The sequence below is a fragment of the Phyllobates terribilis genome, unplaced genomic scaffold, assembly GCF_046119375.1.
Source record: "Phyllobates terribilis strain yellow unplaced genomic scaffold, ASM4611937v1 Scaffold_4__5_contigs__length_816908805, whole genome shotgun sequence".
Classification (NCBI taxonomy): Eukaryota; Metazoa; Chordata; class Amphibia; order Anura; family Dendrobatidae; genus Phyllobates; species Phyllobates terribilis.
This window is the reverse complement of record NW_027362764.1, coordinates 200,073,984-200,092,108: the sequence shown is the minus strand read 5'-3', so window position 1 is coordinate 200,092,108 and position 18,125 is coordinate 200,073,984. Positions and strand designations below refer to the sequence as shown.

At 38.3% G+C, this 18,125-nt stretch overlaps 1 protein-coding gene across 3 annotated transcripts in view; it reads right to left on the bottom strand.

The window, feature by feature from the left end:
* The window catches only part of RBMS3 (RNA binding motif single stranded interacting protein 3), a 1,113,194-nt gene that overhangs the window by 879,893 nt on the left and 215,176 nt on the right, over positions 1 to 18,125 (bottom strand). For all 3 annotated transcript variants that reach the window (XM_073678026.1, XM_073678027.1, XM_073678028.1), the window contains one exon: positions 4,431 to 4,597. In XM_073678026.1, coding sequence (XP_073534127.1) covers positions 4,431 to 4,597 — 167 coding nt within the window. The remainder of the gene's footprint in view (positions 1 to 4,430; positions 4,598 to 18,125) is intronic.

Below are 18,125 nucleotides of genomic sequence, written 5' to 3'. Positions count from 1 at the left end.
ACCTGTGCTAACGTCATAGTCACGTGACGGCAGATCCTTCAGTGTAGTGTACAGCGAGCTGCCGGAAAGCAAGGACGGAGCGAATAAAGACTCTGGGTGCCATCAGAAGGTAAGTATAGATTTATTTTTTTATTTTTTGACATTCTTTGGGGTCACACTATATAATGCCATGCCGTTTGCATGGATTTATATAGTGTGACCAAGTTGTCAAGCACTTTCCAAGTGATGCTAAAATCGCTTGGAAAGCGCGTGTCAACCCGCATGCGGAAATGCATGTGAAGAATGCTTCACATCCGCATGTCCCTGGCAGGAAAAACGCATGTACAATCCGCATGTGTTTTTTCTGCCAGGGAGATGCAGAAATGCTCAGGAAAAAATCCGGAGCATTTCTGCATCGTGGACACATAGCCTTAAAGAGGTTTTTTTTCCCTTTTAGCAGCAATACACCCTACAGCTCAATGCACTTCCAAAGGACTGGATGCCCCAACCTGCTGCCCCTTATAAAACCTTAATTATGACCCCTCACCCTTAATTAACTTCTTGTGAGTATAGCTACACCTCAGGATTTAAGTGCAATGTAGTTAACTCTTAAATACACAGGTAGTAAAATAAGAGACTGTAAAATTAAAACTGTAGAGAGAAAATAGGTTTTAAAAAGCACTCAGCAGTTCACAATTCAGCAACTCACAGCAATTCATACAGGTATTTTCTGCAGGATTCCCAAATACCTCTTCACTGAAAAACAAGTCACACACTTACGCTCCGGTCACACTCAGCTCGTTCATACTTGCTAAGGAAGACGATTTAAAGAGTTTTTTTTTTTTTTCCCGTTTAGCAGCAATACACCCTACAGCTCAATGCACTTCCAAAGGCTAGGGTTAGGGTTGTGCTAGGGTTAGGGTTGTGCAAGGGTTAGGGTTGTACTAGGGTAAAGGTTGTGCTAGGGTTAGGGTTGTGCTAGGATTAGGGTTGTTCTAGGGTTATGGTTAGGGCTGTATTAGGCTTAGGATTGTGCTAGGGTTAGAGTTATGCTAGGGTTAGGGTTGGGATTCGGGTTGTGTTGGGGATGGGATTTTTCAAAAGTAAAGAAAAAAAATGATGATGATAAGGTGACTAGTGTTAAGCGCAAGAGCTAGCTACTTGAGCTTGCATCGGGTGCTTAAGTATGCACCAAGTATAGCGGGTGCTCAAGTGACATGATCAAGTCTCCACCCCATATGCTCGCGGCCAAAAAAAACTTGCAGTAATTGCCTGCCATGCACGAGCGATCCCCACATGGTTTTTTTTAGGTGTCTAACAACCGTGAAACATGCGGGTCGGGGACTCGGGGAAGCATGTCAATTGAGCACCCGCGATACATGGTGAATACCCAAGTACCCGATGCCATCTCAAGTAGCGAGCACTTTCGCTCAAGACTATCGACAACTTATTCAATATGATGACCTAATGTTATCAAATTCTAATGTTATCAAAATCCTCCAGGGGTCTAGTTTTCAAAATAGGGTCACTTGTGGGGGGTTTCCACTATTTAGGCACATCAGGGGCTCTCCAAATGCGACATAGAGTCCGCTCTCGATTCCAGCCAATTTTGCATTCAAAAAGTCAAACAGTGCTCCTTCCTTTCCGAACCCTGCCGTGCACCCAAACAGTGTATTTTCCCCACATATGGGGTATTGGGGTACTCAGGAGAAATTGCACAACAGTTTTTGTGGTCCATTTTCTCCTTTTACCCTTGTGAAATTAAAAAATTTGGGGCTAAAAGATCATTTTTGTGGAAAAAGTTTGACTTTTTTATTTTCACGTCTCCTTGTTATAAACTGCTGTGAAGCACCTGGGGGTTCAGGGTGCTCACCACACATCTAGATAAGTTCCCTGAGGGGTCTAGTTTCCAACATAGTGTCACTTGTGGGGGGTTTCCACTGTTTAGGCACATCAAGGGTTCCCCAAAAGCAACATGGTGCCGCTAATTATTCAAGCAAATTTTACATTCAAAAAGTAAAATGGCGTTCCTTCCCTTCCGAACCCTGCCGTGCACCCAAACAGTGGTTTACCACCTCATGTGGGGTATCGGCTTACTCATGTGAAATTGCACAACAAATTTTTGGCTCCTTTTTTTTCTGTTACCCTTGTGAAAATAAAAAAAATTGGGGTCTAAAGTAACATTTTAGTGAAAAAAGTTAAATGTTCATTTTTTTTTCCACATTCCAAAAATTCCTGTGAAGCACCTGAAGGGTTAATAAACTTCCTGAATGTGGTTTTGAGCGCCTTGAGGGGTGAAATTTTTGAGTGGTGTCACTTTTTGGTATTTTCTGTCATAAAGGCCCCTGAAAGTCACTTCAAATGTGATGTGGTCCCTAAAAAAATGGTTTTGTAAATTTTGTTGGAAAAATGAGAAATCGCTGGGCAACTTTTAACCCTTATAACTAGTGTTGAGCGAATTTGTTCATGGGCAGATGTTATCTGTGTGACAGCGTGGAAAATCAGGGATGTTCGTGGGCGGAGCGGATTTTTTTGGTGCGAACAAGCCGGAACCCTGAACACGAACCTGAATTTGAACAAATTCGCTCAACACTAAATATTACTTCCTAACAAAAAAAAATGTTGGTTCCAAAATTGTGCTGATGTAAAGTAGACATGTGGGAAATGTTATTTATTAACTATTTTGTGTGACATATCTCTCTGATTTAAGGGCATAAAAATAAAAATTTTGAAAATTAGGAAATTTTCTAAATTTTCACGCAATTTCCGATTTTTTCACAAATAAACACAAATTATATGGAATACATTTTACCACTATCATGAAGTACATGTCACGAAAAAACAATCTCAGAATCAGTGGGATCCGTTGAAGTGTTCCAGAGTTATTATCTCATAAAATGACAGTGATCAGAATTATAAAAATTGGCCTGGTCATGAACATGCAAACCACCTTCGGGGGTTAAGGGGTTAAAAATGTTTCATCACATTTTTTATTTTCATCAGATTTTTTTCGCTTAATTTTGTAATCATCAAAGTCTCTGGGGAACATATATATTTTTTTCCTTTATTGTTCAATATTTTCACTGCAACTTAGGCATCCATAGGAGCTCCAGTTACAGGTGAAAACAGCCCATTTGTAGAGATGGTCAGACACAGTAGGTCTGCTATGCTATTGCCAGGTGCATAGAAACATCAGCCGTCTCAGAATTCAACCCAAATTGAGCCCATTGAAATGTGTTGCACTAGTAAACATTAGGAGGCATTTTTTTAAAGCCCTACATGCAAAAGTTTTCAGATAATTATAAAATGTTAACCTAGTACAAACTAAAATTGGTCTATATTTTTGTATGCTACATATAGAGTCTTTCTATTGATAAATCCAATGTCCATGAATAAGATATAAAAGAAAAAGGAAAAACCCTTAATCCTTAAGATATTGAGGTAGACAGTCTTTTCTGTCTGTTAGTATTGACTACCAGAGCTTTAAATGTTATAAACTACACTATTTACAAAGTACTTAGTAAAAGAAGCTAACAATGAAATGTGCATCAGGACGTTAGAGTCCATTTGGCTTTAGGTTATGCTTTGCTCTTACCTAAGAATTAATTTTGCACTTGACAGTCAAATGTACTTTTTTTAAATCAGAATTTAATTGTAAAATGATTTTCTTATAAAAGTGTTTTGGTCTATTTACACTTGTCCATTATTATGAATCTCTTTGGGTGCTAAAAACGAATGGCTTATTTTGTATGTATGTCCTTTCTGCAGTTTGTGTTGGAGGATATTTGGGCTACATGGGATAAGGACAGGTGGATTGTATATTCTTCATGATAGATTTCATTACTTGTTAATTTTATTTTATGATTAATTAATAAAGCTATGATTTTTTTTATTCAATTTTTTTTATAATAGTGTTGTGTAGGATCTGTAACTAGTAATATCTATGTATAATTCCTTCACTGAATTTACTATTGGCTTTTCTCCCTTGGTAATAAATTGCATCTGGATAAAGATCAGTGAAAATATTTGATTAAATGGGTTGTTTACACCTTTTGTATTTTAAAATTGGGCTCAAGATGATCTGAAAATTAAAAAAAACGTATTCTCACTTACTAGCCCCTATAGTTGCTTGAAACTCCTGTCTATTTCCCTCACTCCCTTTTCCAACAATAGACATTATATGACCGTTGTAGTCAATGCATGACTGCTGTGATCACTGATTGACAGCAGCGGTAATATGTAGTCTGATCCAGACGACAATCTCTATGCTCACTTCTCTGGTTCGAATAGGAATTGACCACTGCAGCCAACCACTATAGGCCCATTTTTAAATGAAAAAAAAAATAGGTGGACGACCGTAATAAAAATATTAATAAACAAAAGAAAAAATATATCATAGGTATATTCTGCAGCACAGTCTATACATTATGCAATGTTTTAATATGACTTACGGTTGGCATAGCTTAATGAGATCTTGGTCCGTCGTGCCAGGTGGCAGTCCTCTTATATATAGGTTTGTTTTACTCAGCTGTTCCCCACCGCTGTTGCTGCTGTTGTTACTACTGTTTGTACTGGGGCTGGGGGGAGCCATGGGATGGGGAGCTGGTGCATAGGACTGCTGTAATGCAAAAAAAGAACACGCAGCATTAAAATTAAGAATTTCTAGTGAACTATTAATTGATATCAATATAATTGTTTTGATGCATATCATAAAATCTCCTAACACTAATTCAATAAAACATTCGGTAATGTGATGTTATGGCCAAGCTCAGCTATCTCCATCCCATAGAAAGTGAACTGAACAGAAACATGCATCTTCACCCATTTCATAGTTAAAACAGGAACATGGGGATCTCTGTTCTCCCAGCAGTGGGAACCCCCAAAGATCAAACACTTTTTATTGAGAGACGACCCCTTTAAAACCTCATAACTGTTATTTTTTTACTGCTCTGTATAATTTCCACACTGAATGGAGTCATTAAACAGTATATATAGATTTCCAAGGAGCCCTACTATACTACTATATATCTAATTCTCTTTTAACCAACAGATTTAAAGGATCTGTTACCAGGGATTTACAACCTCATCTGAGAGAAGCAATTCCAGTAATGTGTCACTTATTGTACCAGGAGAAACAGTTGTGTCACAATCAGAGTTTTTAGATGTAGCATGTAGCAGGACTCAGAAAGCTAACCTCACCCACACCACAGGTTTCTGTGTACATTGTATATTGTCAGTGAGCTGCTTATCAGAGGAGGGGGCGTGGTCAGACCAGGACTCATGTAAGCATCAGTCTGGGCAGTTATCACCTCCTGGTGATAAAACCTTCATTGTAAGGAAACAACAGCACACAGCCTAATAAGTAACATATCCCTGAAATCAGTGTCTCAGCCTCTAACTCATGCAGTCCTCAGATTATATTGAAAAAAACCTACTGACATATTCCCTTTAAGTTTACGGCATGATTTATCCAATACCATATTACGTAGCTATTTTTCACTTGAGGCAGTGCAGGACACAATGTATAGTGTATAGGGCTGAAAGCCAAGTACACGAGGCTTTTAGTCCCAGATTTTGGAACATAATTTAGATAAAGAGCTTTTTGTTGAGTAAATTATGATTCTCTTATTTGTATGATTTAAGGTTTTATGCCATTATGTATCACAATTTAAGTAAATCACAAAATTGTAGCTGAAACTTTCTATTTATATAAATTTCCATATTCACAATGAAAACTCTCTTAAGTTCTGACAAAATTTACATTACTATGAACCGGTTTTCTAAGAATTAGAAAGGAAGTCATTTTTCTTAGCTTCCTAGAGACTGAGGCTCTAAAAAACTCGACTTTGAGAAGAAAATCAGGCTCCTACCTTCTGCCATCTGCCTTCCCCCAGAGAGGAAGGCAGGTATAACGCATAGGCTTACGTGGTCTACTAAAATCAGCTTGACAGAACCTGGCAGCTAAGTACAGAGTAAAATTCAGTATGCAACATCTGGAGAAATAGTTCAGATATTTTAAAACAGCTACCACCTGTATTATGAGAATATCTATTTTCTATCTTAATGGCTCAAATGAATTAAGACTTTGTTTTTTGTCTTTAGTTTTAAGATTGAACAACAATATTTCAAGATTTCGATATTTTCTGAAGGTAAAAAAAATAATTTGTGTTATATGATATATAATTTCACTCAGAAATATCTCTAAAAACTTGTCATGCATTTGTTTACTGCCTTACTGTATGTTTTTATTTTCTTTATTTTTATTTAATTGTTAAGTACATTGTTTTGTACATTTCATTTTTTTTGGAAGAACCAGGCAGACAGATTATCTCCAATACTGAGTTATGAAACGAATGATCTATTGTAGTCATGTAGACTATATAGGTAATATTACAATGACAACAGCAAAGTAGGGAAGACAAACACATTCTTATTTAGAATTTGTGGAATTGCATAGATTTTTATTATGTAGGATAGATGTGAGACGAATGTTTGTTCGGCTACCTCACCTGATTGTATCATAAACATGAATACTTTGCAAAACATGCATGTCTATCTCAGTGGAAAGAGGGGAATCGGCCAGGATTATATAGCCCTAGCAGAAGGGAATAAATGATTTTACATCTGGAAATCACCAATTCCTCTTTTTATCTTTGGAGGACTATCAGGCTGACCTCAAACACATTTGACTGCCTATCATTTATGTAAAAGGTTAGACCAATTTTAAAGTGGAAATGTCACTTAAACTAAATGCAGATTGCCTCTTCAGAGAAAAGAGGACTTGTACTCTATAGTGCCACCTATTGGAAGCAGCAATCCTACAAGTCACAATCAACCCTTTAACGAGTCGTGCAATATTACATAGGATAAGTTCTCATGCTTTGCACTGACGAGGGCCAACAGCCTGAAACTCAGTGTCTGCAAATTGAGATTCTGATTTGGCTATTATCCTAAGTCATATTGCACGACTCGTTAAAGGGTTGATTGTGACTTGCAAGATTGCTATAGAGTTCAAATCCTCTTTTTCTCTGAAGAGGCAATTTGCATATTAAATTTCCCAGAGGAGCATTGCACGGCGAATAAGCCTCCTTACCTTGGCATGCCAGAGCCGGTGTGTCACTCTCCATAAGGAGAAACGTTACCCCTTAAATTAAATATATATTTTTTAACTGGTGTGAATGTTTATGTTCTCCAGAGCATGTCATTGTCCGTCTTTTCTTCCTGTACATCTCCATTCCTGAGATATGGCTTTCTCTTCTCTATATAAAAATCGAGGTTTTTAGCCAAGTGGGCACAGTCATCAATTCTTCTATAGGGGAATTTTCTGTGGATGATGCCCAGTTGGCTAGATTAATACACAAGGAAGCAGGGACCTTATCTCAGAAATAGAGAGGTGCAGGAACAGATAAAAACTATACCAGATTCAGAAGAGCAGCAGCACATCGTCTTTTATATTAGGTAAAAAAATACAGAATTATGACAAAATGACAGATCCTCTTATTTTACTGGGAATCTGTCACTAGGTTTTTGCTACCTCATCTGAGATAATATAGAAAAATAGACCCTGATTCAAACAATGTAACACTTTGTTTACTGCGTGCAGCAATTATGACACAGAGTTTTTAGATGTAGCATTTAGCAGAGCTCAGAAAGCTTTCCCCGCCTACACCACAGCTTTCTGTGTATATTGTCTGTTGACAGTGAGCTGCTTATCAAAGAAGGGGGCGTGGTTGGTCTAGCAGTCATGTGAGCTGTAGTCTAGGAAGTAATAATGTCCCGGTGATAAAACCTTTATTGTACATAAACAACAGCACACAGCCTAATAAATTATACATCACTGAAATCTGTGTCTCAGCCCCTACCTCATACTGTCTTCAGATAGCAAAAAAATGATGACAGATTCCCTTTAAGGCATAACCAAGGCTGCTGTTCCCTACAATATATCCTAAAGGTTGCAAAAGCTGCCATTAATGTATACGTCAAGAAATTGCCTACAATGTCTGCTTATAAAGGTTGGTTCTATACGATGACCCGTGTTATCATGACCAGCAAAGGTAAAAACACCATCCATAAAATCAGCCTCAATCCATAGAACTTACTCATTTACTAATGCATACTCTGCATAGATTTCTAAAACATTAAATTCACTCAATGCAGCTAGAAAAAAATCCTGTCCTTGCAGTAAATATTAAGTAAATCATACAATTTAATATTCTAGTCCAGATCCCCCATAAATAATGGTGACATAAGGTGTTTTAAACATCTAATTTGACAGTGAAAAAGTATTTTAACCTGTGGAAATCCCAAACTGCTAAGTACGCCAGGAGACCTTTCCTGCGTAAAACCATTCTACACGAGACACCTGTGGTCAGGAAATAACCGTCATTGAGCCATCTCATTAATTAATATTTCACCTTTGATTTATAATGTTTCAGTATTTGCACTAAATATTTTAAGAAAAACAAAGGCACAATTAAAATAGTGTGTTCTGCCAAAATTCCTGACAAATGATGCAAGTTCCCATTCAGATTGCAAACAGATGCTGAAGAGAGCAGAAAAAGGAACTATTTGTAATATGTTAGCATAAATAATAAGTGGCCAGTTACTAGCCGGTCAAAGAGATTGTTTTACACAGCTGTTGAAAGGACACGCTTTGTTCCGATGACTTAAAAATGTTTTCTATTACACAACAAACCTTAACTTATTACCATGTGGAACATGGAATAGTACATTTAGTATTGACCTTTGTCTGTATCTAGAGACTTTCACACATAAGTCAGCAAAATAAAAGCTTGCGTTGTCCTTAGACTCCACTGCTCAGCCCCGTCTATTCCCTGGGGAGAGTGGATAATTATTTTATGAATTTAGATTCTGAAAATATGCTTACTTCTAGGTCAAGGACCATTTAAAAAGAATAAGCCTTAAAGGGGTTATCTCAACAGGAATCTTCAAGAGTGCACACCTCCTTGTCCCAGGCTTCCTGCACTCCTGAAGATTGACAGCTCAGATCAGTGGCATGGTTGCTCCTCTAGTCTGAACTATGCACTCTCCCAGGCTGCTAACAGAGGCAGCTTTGTCTCTGCAGCATAGGAGAAATTCAGAGGGACTGAGACTGGACAGATCCAGCCAGCTTCAGAGCAGCCTGAGCAGGTTGTAAAGCACAGAGCCCAGGGGCATAACGATTGTGGTCGTAGAGAGTGCAACCGCGACCATGCAGGAGGGTGGTCCACCGACACTAGCGCCTACTTCAAAGTTGGGTGTGTGTCCAAGCACACACATTCAGCTCAAGTGCATTGCAGTGCAGGGACCTGCCAGCTTCCTGCACTGCAGTACACATCGCTGGCAAATCAGAGGCCGGCAGATGACGTCGGTGTGCCAGTCATGAGCAGCGAACACTGAAATCATCTGCCTGCTACAGAAGAGGATGCCGCACGTCGTGGGAGTGGAGGAAGGTAAAAGGAATGGCCTATATTTTTGCTTTCGAAAGTTTAACTGACATTATACCAGAAAGGGGTCCAAGATGGGGGTCAATATACCAGAATGGGGTCCAGGATAGTGGTCATTATTATAGGAAGGTGTAATGATGGGGACACTATTACACATATGTTATAGGATCTAGAATGCTAAAAGGCCCTTTCTTCTGACCAACATGGAGGAGGGGCCCAGGTCCAAATTTTGCACCGGGACCCATAGGAGTCTAGTTACACCATTAATAGAGCTTGCTTTTATCATGTGCCTCTGGCCTAAGCAATTAACCACACTGGGAATGCAGGATGACCAATCACCTAGGCAAAGAGCTGTACACAATAGAATTAAAAATCCTTTTGTTCTTGAGGTCGAAAAGGATTTTTAATAAGGGATAAATTACAAAGTTGCTTGATTTTACAAGCACTTTGCAGTTTTATCTATTTATGTACTTGAGATATTTTTTTCAAAATACAAACATGTATCAGCAATGTAAACCTTTTGTATTTTAGTTTTATTTTTAGTGGGTTGGCTAGTTTAAGAAATATGATTTCAATACACTTACTAAAATAAAAGTGTTGCAGGTTTTTCTTCTACACTTGCTGGTGCAGCCTTAATCACAGACTTCACAGCACTACTGTTTTCAAAATGGCTGCAGATGGAGGATCAGACCTGATCGTCACCCTCCATCAGCTGTAAAAACTGCACATGGGAAAGCTGTTTTTCAGTTGGCTGACACTAATGTTGGTTAAATGCTCCTTCATTACCTGCCATTTTGAGAACAGGAGAGCTGTACCGTTTGTGAGGAAGGCCACATCGCACTAACAAGGAACACTGTGCTAGAGATGAACAAACCTGTCCAGGTCAAATTGAATTTTCCTCATAATCTACAAAAAAAATATAAGTATTTTTATAAATCCAAATGATTTATGATTTGTTTTACCAGGGGTCCGGAGGAAGACAATGCGTCAGACAGAAGAAGAATGAAGAAGAAATGGACTGAATAAGAGTTACATGGCAGGACAGATGAGGGCGAAATAAGTGCAATTTTTGCTATTTTTTAACCCCTTCCCAGCCCTCTGTTATCCAGTCAAATTGTGGCTTGCTGACTGCCATTTTGCTTTATTAATAAGGGCTGGGAAGGAGTTAAAAAAGAAAAAATATATACTCACTTGGCCCTCATCTGTCATGCTACACAGACCCCTCCAATCCTGTGGTCTTCTTCATTCCAGGACAACATCTTCTTATGTCTGGTGTATTGTCTTCCTTCAGCTCCTGACATCTTTGGCACAGTGAGGCCTAGTCAGCACTGGAAGATTCAAAGAGCAAAGCCCAGAGGCAGTGAGGGGAGAACCTGGCATGAGCTTTTGTGGCAGGACACGTGACGGGGCGAAGGAGATCTTTTATTGTTTGTTAACACCTTTCTGCCCCCTTTTTTTCATGTTCTGGGGTCTTGAGAGAACTCAGCGCATAATAAACATCTTACAATTTGGCCTGAATTTTAATTGTATCGAATGAAATTAGCCCGTCAATTTGAACAAATCTGCTCAAAACTATTTTACTCATCTCTAATTTTTTCTATCGCAGTAGGGTAACTCATATGATGGTGCTTGCCCTTCTGCCTTCTTTGCAAACACCAATTCACCACATTGATTGTGATCTCAATCTTGTCAAGTATGTGTAATGCATCAGCCTAGCAACAATGAACAGAAGACATTTTGAATTACTCTCTCGTATAATAGATCCTCACAGTAACTATTATACTCCTGCACCTACCAAATTATAGAACTACTGCCCCGATAAACCTTTCTGGAACTTCCCTATAATATATATGTTACATATAACCCTGGCTGTTGTCTCTCTTGATGTATCGTAATTGCCACTGTATTACTTGCTTTTCACCTATTTGTATCAATTTTTCTTCTGTTCTCTCTTCTTCTAGTAACTTGATTATGTTATATTGTAAAAACAAACTCTACTGTGATGTAGAGAAAAAACTCCAATGATGTTTTGGAATAACAAGGTATAAACTAAGGTACATGCAACCTTAACATTTATAATTAGTGAAATAATATGAAAATGCAACATTATCTAGGAAATTAAATGTGTATGTCTCATTTAGTGAGAAATTAGTAAAAACTACACTAATAAATTTTTGTTAAAGACGATTAAAACTGTCTCATAGTTTATTATACAAGTCTCTTTAAATTAGCATGCTGATGGCTTTTAAATGATTAAGAAATGTCAATTCAGTTTGAGAACTTTTATACAATATGATCGTTTTTCAGTTAAATTGGTTTGCCAGGATTAGAAAATATGGTTGTTTTCTTCTAGAAACAACTCCATTCTTGTCATTACATTATAACTAGTATTGCAGTACAGTTTTATAGAAGTATTTGGAGCTGAGTTACAATACCCCACAAAACCTGTAGACAAGTACGAAACTGTTTTTGAAAAAAGCAGACATGTTTTTCAAAAGTGGGTGTTCTCTTCATAGGTAATGAAAGACCGTTTAAGAAGATTTTCCCCATAGAGTAAATTATCCCTTATCAATGGAGGTCCGACAATTTGAAACCTCAACAGTCCCGTGAAAGCGGCTGCGCAAGGAGGTTGTGCATGTAATCACTCCAATCATTGTCTATGGGACTATGGAGATAATCAAGTACAGAGCTCAGCTTTTTCTAGAAGTCCAATAGATTATAAAAGGAACAGTTACAGATCTTCAACCTCTGCCGCTCTGCTTTACTTGCTGAAGATCCCCGTGCTCAGGAAAACTGGGGGTCTCAGTGGGTGGACACCAGAAATCAGTAAGCATTCCACTTCAGATAGGGGATACATTTTTTATCTTGTAAAAACCCCTTTAAGCTACAGTAGATTCACACTACATTTACATACTACAGTACAAAAAGTGTTTATGTCAGGAAATGGAAACCTGACAGGCCTGTATTGGACAGATATGCCACAACAGTGCTCTTTTTGACATACAGTATATAGAGCTAGTATAAATTAATATACCTTTGGTTTTACTGTACAGAGTCAATTATGCTTTTCAAAAGATTTATGGAAAATTTTGATTATGAGTTTACTGTTCTGTTACTATAAGAATCAGTGGCAGAAATGGGGCAAGCATTCACTTTAGTGATGAGCGAGTATGTCCTGTTAACCCTTTTGGCGACCATGCTCGGGTGCTCGCCGAGTATCTTCATTGGTGCTCAGTGTTATGTTTTAGTCACTTAGTGCTAATGATTTGCGACTGTTTGACAGCTTTAATACATGTGAGGAATGCCTAAGAAACAGGCATTCCCCACATGTATTAAAGCTGTTAAACAGTCGCAAATCATGAGCACGGAGTGATTAAAACATAACACCCGAGCACGCTGAAGATACTCGGAAAACACCCGAGTATGCTCATAAATCTCGAGTAACAAGCATGCTTGCTCATCACTAATTCACTTATGTCACCACATTGACTACCAATTATAAAAAATATATGTCATGTACAATTTTTATCTTTCTGTCCACAATGGTGTAAAGCCCTAAGTTATTATATTCTCTGTGACATGTTGCATAGAAACATATACCAAAATAGCACTCCTTAGTATACAAATGTGTCTCTTAGTGATAAGCAAATCTGCCACAATTCAAATTCAGCAGTTTGCTTGTTTGGACAGGAAATTAATTTTTGCATCAAAGTTATTTGATGTGAATCAAATGTTCCTCATTATGCTTTGGGACCTCTCTAGACTCAAAGCATAACATACATGGGGTAAAAAAAGACTCACCTCGTCTCTCATGTGTCCTGCCACCGCAGGCCCCTGTCCAGTTCCTGCACAGCTCCCAATGGCCTTTTATTGCTATCATACGCTCGAAGTCCTTGTCAGCTCTTCTAGAATCTTCAATCTGTGCCAGGGCTTCAGTTATCAAGTAAACGTCTTACATCACCATGCATTACCAAGGCTACTGATTGGGCCTTTGGCAATGCACATTGCCATGTTGTAGCTTTCACAACAGGCATCATGACATCAAATACCTACTCGTTACTGGAAACTAGAATGAAGATGCCACAAGAGCCAAAAAGAAAGTTGCATGCATGGTACCAAGGTAAAAAAATAGGCCAAAAGGAAATACACAGATGACCATATGGGGGACTGTTGCAGCAGGACAGGTGATTAGCAAAATATTTAATATGCTTTGCTTATATAGCCCCATCATATTCCGAAGTGCTTTACAGACATTACCATTGCTGTCCTCATTGGGGCTCACAATCAAAAATCACTATTTGTAAGTCTTTAGATTGTGGAAGGAAACTCATGCAAACACTGGGAGAACATATAAATTTCTTGCAGATGTTGTCCTTGGAGGGATTTGATCCCAGGACACCTGGAGTGCAAAGCAACACTGCTAACCACTGAGCCACCTTGCTTTTTCACCCCTTCTCTGCCTCTCTACAGCTGACTGGCTCCAATTTGATGAATCTATATTCACACAAAGTGAATCACAAAAGAAAAATCAGATTTGGGATAATCTGAAGTTTCTTAAAAAAAAATTGACGTGAATTTAAGTCATTTAAAACTGATTTAGCCACCTTTAGTGTCCACCTTTATCTTTGCTTGAATTGAATTACAAAGTTAATCCCATCTCAGTATCATGCCTATAATGTGTATAATTCTGTCTACGCGCTGGAGACAGTAGATGGAGCTTAGAAAGCACCGAAGTGAGGCAGAGTTATGCTGTTTTCGAAACTACTGTAGAACTTCATAAAAGTTACGGGAGCAGCATATGGTTTTCAATTGCTTGTTGAACATTGCTTTAGATTTCTCTGTAATGCAGGTAGGAGGTGGAAGGTATGATAAAACTAATGGTTATTTTAGCCACCATTGTATCTACTTATTTTTTTTCCAATTATACACCATATATTCCATTATTTATTTTCTCCCTATGGGTACCTTACTGCACAAAGTTCATAAAGAACAAAAGAACAAAGGGTATTCAAAATCTCGATGGCCGGGAATACAGAAATGGCATTTCAGGAGTATAAAGATCTAAATAAAAAATATAAAACGTAAATCAAGCTAGTGAAATTATCTACAGAGAAACAAATCGCCAGTGACATTAAAATAAATCCCAACATTTTTTATAAATACATCAATGCGAAAAAGAGAAAAACAGATGGTATTGGCCCCTTAAAAGATGATAATAACAAGATAATTATAGATGACAAAGAAAAGGCTGAGATATTAAACAGGCACTTTTCATCCATGTTTACTAACAAACCATCTGTTCCAGGGATCTTTCAACAACACAAAAATCAAAGTTCACCACCAGATATAACTAGTGTAACATAAAAAGAAGTACGCTTACGTCTGAGCAAATTAAACATTGACAAATCACCTGGCCCAGATGTCATTCATCCATGGATATTGATGGAATTGAGCTCAGTAATTGACAGACTGTTGTATCTCATATTCTTAGACTCTCTTGTAACAAGGTTGGTGCCACGGGATTGGAAGATAGCTGATGTGGTACCGATATTTAAGAAATGTAAGAATGTGGATCCAGGTCACTACCGTCCAGTAAGTCTGACATCAGTAGTGTGCAAAGTTGTTGAGGGCACCATAAGTAGTGTTGAGCGAATTTGTTCGGAATTTCTGTTTTCTGCGTGACAGCGTGGCAAATCAGGGATGTTCATGGGCAGAGGCGATTTTTTGGTGCGAACAAGCCGGAACCCTGAACACGAACCCGAATTTAAAATGCTGAACAAATTCGCTCAACACTAATCATAAGAGATGACCTGTAGAGTTATATAGCAGAGAATAATATAATGAATGACAACCAGCATGGATTCATAAAAGATAGGTCGTGTCTAACCAACATGTTGGGGTTCTATGAGGAGTTAAGTGCAAATCTAGATGTTGGTAATGCGGCTGATGTGATTTATCTGGACTTTGCAAAGGCATTTGATACTTTGCCACGTAACAGCCTGATACTGAAGCTCCAGAAGCAGGGACTAAGGGAATTTATATGCATATGGGTAAGGAATTAGCTAGATAACAGGAAACAAAGAGTTGTCATAAATGGTACATTCTGTAAATGGGATATAGTCAGCATTGGGATGCCGCAGGATCTGTGCTATAACCGATTCTTGTTAACCTCTTTATTAATGACCCTGTGGATGGGATTGAGAGTGAAGTGTCAGTCTTTGCTGACAACACTAAACTGTAGGATATTAAAATCTGATGTTGACATTACAATATTGAAAAACAATCTGGATAAGATGACTGAATGGGCAAACACTTGGCAGATAAATGCAGATTAATGCACCATGGACGTCGTAAACTTTTGCTGCATATACATTAAATGGGAGTATACTTGGGACTATAGAACAGGAAAAGGACTTGGGTATTCTGGTTACAAGTTAGCTGAGCAGCAGTACTCAATGTCAAAGAGCAGCCGCAAAAGAAAAAAAGATTTTAGGATGTATAAAAAGAGAGATAAAATCCTGCAATCCCAATCTACTTTTTCCCTTTTCTAAATTACTGGTGAGGCCAAATCTGGAATATGGGATCCAATTTTGGGCTTCACATTTTAAAAAAGATATTCAGAAGTTTGAGTCAGTTCAAATGCAGGCAACTAGATTATTGCAAGGTATGGAAGGCCTTTTAAAAATGGGCTGAATGATTTCCTCAGTACACATAACATTGTGGGTTATAATAAAATTAGAGACAAAATTTACAATTCGGGGAAGAAGGTTGAAATTGATGGACCCAGGTCTTTATTCACCCTATGTAACTATATGTAACTATGTAACATACAACCAATAAAATGCTTGGTTAACAGCTATATCTTCTTCTTATAAAACCTTCCCTAAAATGATTTAATGTAACAAAAAAAGCAAACCATTGAAGTACAAGTAACACAAGCCCACCACTCCCTCGGGGAATTGTTAGTAATCTCCAGACACCATTGTGTACTTCTTTCTCATTTTGGCTTTTTGTAAGGGAAACAATCAATACACCTGTGAGTGACAAAGCGATATGTTATAGTTAGTCATTACCTTTCACAGAAAATGACAGGAGCCAAGGCAAAAACTGATGTTAAAATGATGTGAAAAATGCAACACATTTCGTTTCACTTTCTATGTGGGAATTTGTAAATGTGAGAAGTTCATTCACAAATCTGTAAGTTTAGCTTCATTCAAATGATATATTATCAGGTTGAGACCTGAAAGAAATAAAAAAGGACAAAGTTTTGCCAAATGGCTGCATCTACATTGCAGTTCTTAAAATTTAATGCAAATTTGTTAGTAATGTCCCAGTAACTGTGGAATTATATTTTTTAAGTGGTTTTCAAAGGATACTTACTAAATTTCAGATTTCTATGGGCCCATCTATTGTGACCAGCATGATGTGGGGTCACAAGAGGTAGGGTCCCTGCTGCAGAAAGCTGGTGGTTGCAGGAAGCCAGCAGCCGCAGGAGTGGGGCAATGCTGCAGGTCCTGGGCTGGGAGGAGAGGGTGCCCGATGGTGCGATGCAGAAGTCATTGGTCTCCCAGCAGTGGGTTTAAGAAAAAAGTCATCAGTGCGAGGCAGGACCAGAGTCCGCACTCTGCACAGTGATATCCCCGCGGTGGGCTTCAGGAAAATGGCTGCCAGAGGTGGCACATGTGCAGATTGAGATCTCAGCTCGTCATTGAGCCTCCTGCAGTGGCGACCCTGTCTCCTGTGACCCTGCTCCACCATCTCCCTCCTGGTAAGCTACATTAGGACTATAAGACGCACCCCTATTTTATTCCCAAATTTTGGGGGGAAAAAGTGCATCTTATAGTCTGAAAAATAAGGTAATAAAAACAGAAATAAAATAAAAATAAAATAATCCAGTAACGGATTAATTCATTAGAAAGGGGATGGAAATATCTTAAAATGTCTTCCATTTGATTATTATTGAGTTGCAATTCATTTTTAAGCTGGATAAAAAACATAGTCAGCGCATCGTTTTTGTCCAAGACACGAATAGCAATTTGATCCATTTACTTTACCATTGAATTCTAACAATAATCTACTTATCCTAAATAAACCTAAATGGTCATATATTAGCTGGAAGCGCAAAACACAGCAAATCTACAAAGAATACTTCCATACAAAACCTCATTTAAATAGTTAATCTTTATTTGTATACAAAGAAATTATAAAAACAGGTAAAAAAGATATACTGCAGAATGAAAACAGCTGGTATACAAAACCTATGTGTGTCACATGCATAGAATAAATTCAGATTAAATACCATATAAATATGTTCACTTATATGCAGAGAGACATATATGCACACACATGCCCCCTTAATATATATAGGTAAATATAAATAAACCAATATAAATACGACATCAGTAGAAAAAAAGCATGTATATTAATGGAGATTGTAACTCCGCTATGCAAAAGAAGATCACTTGATGAGCAGTGGAGCATGAATGTGGTCCACCAGGTCACAGAGAGGATTCACAGGACCGTGACCCCTCCGGTGTACAGGGTACCCTTTTTTAAAGCGGGAGGAAAACTTAGCAGACTCCCCGCGCACTTTAGTATTGCGAGCCGTGAGCCACACTCTGTCGCCCGGATATTATACGGGGGCAGGACGACGAGAAGTGACAACCGACTCTCTATGTGTGGAGTCCGTCACGGGTGACA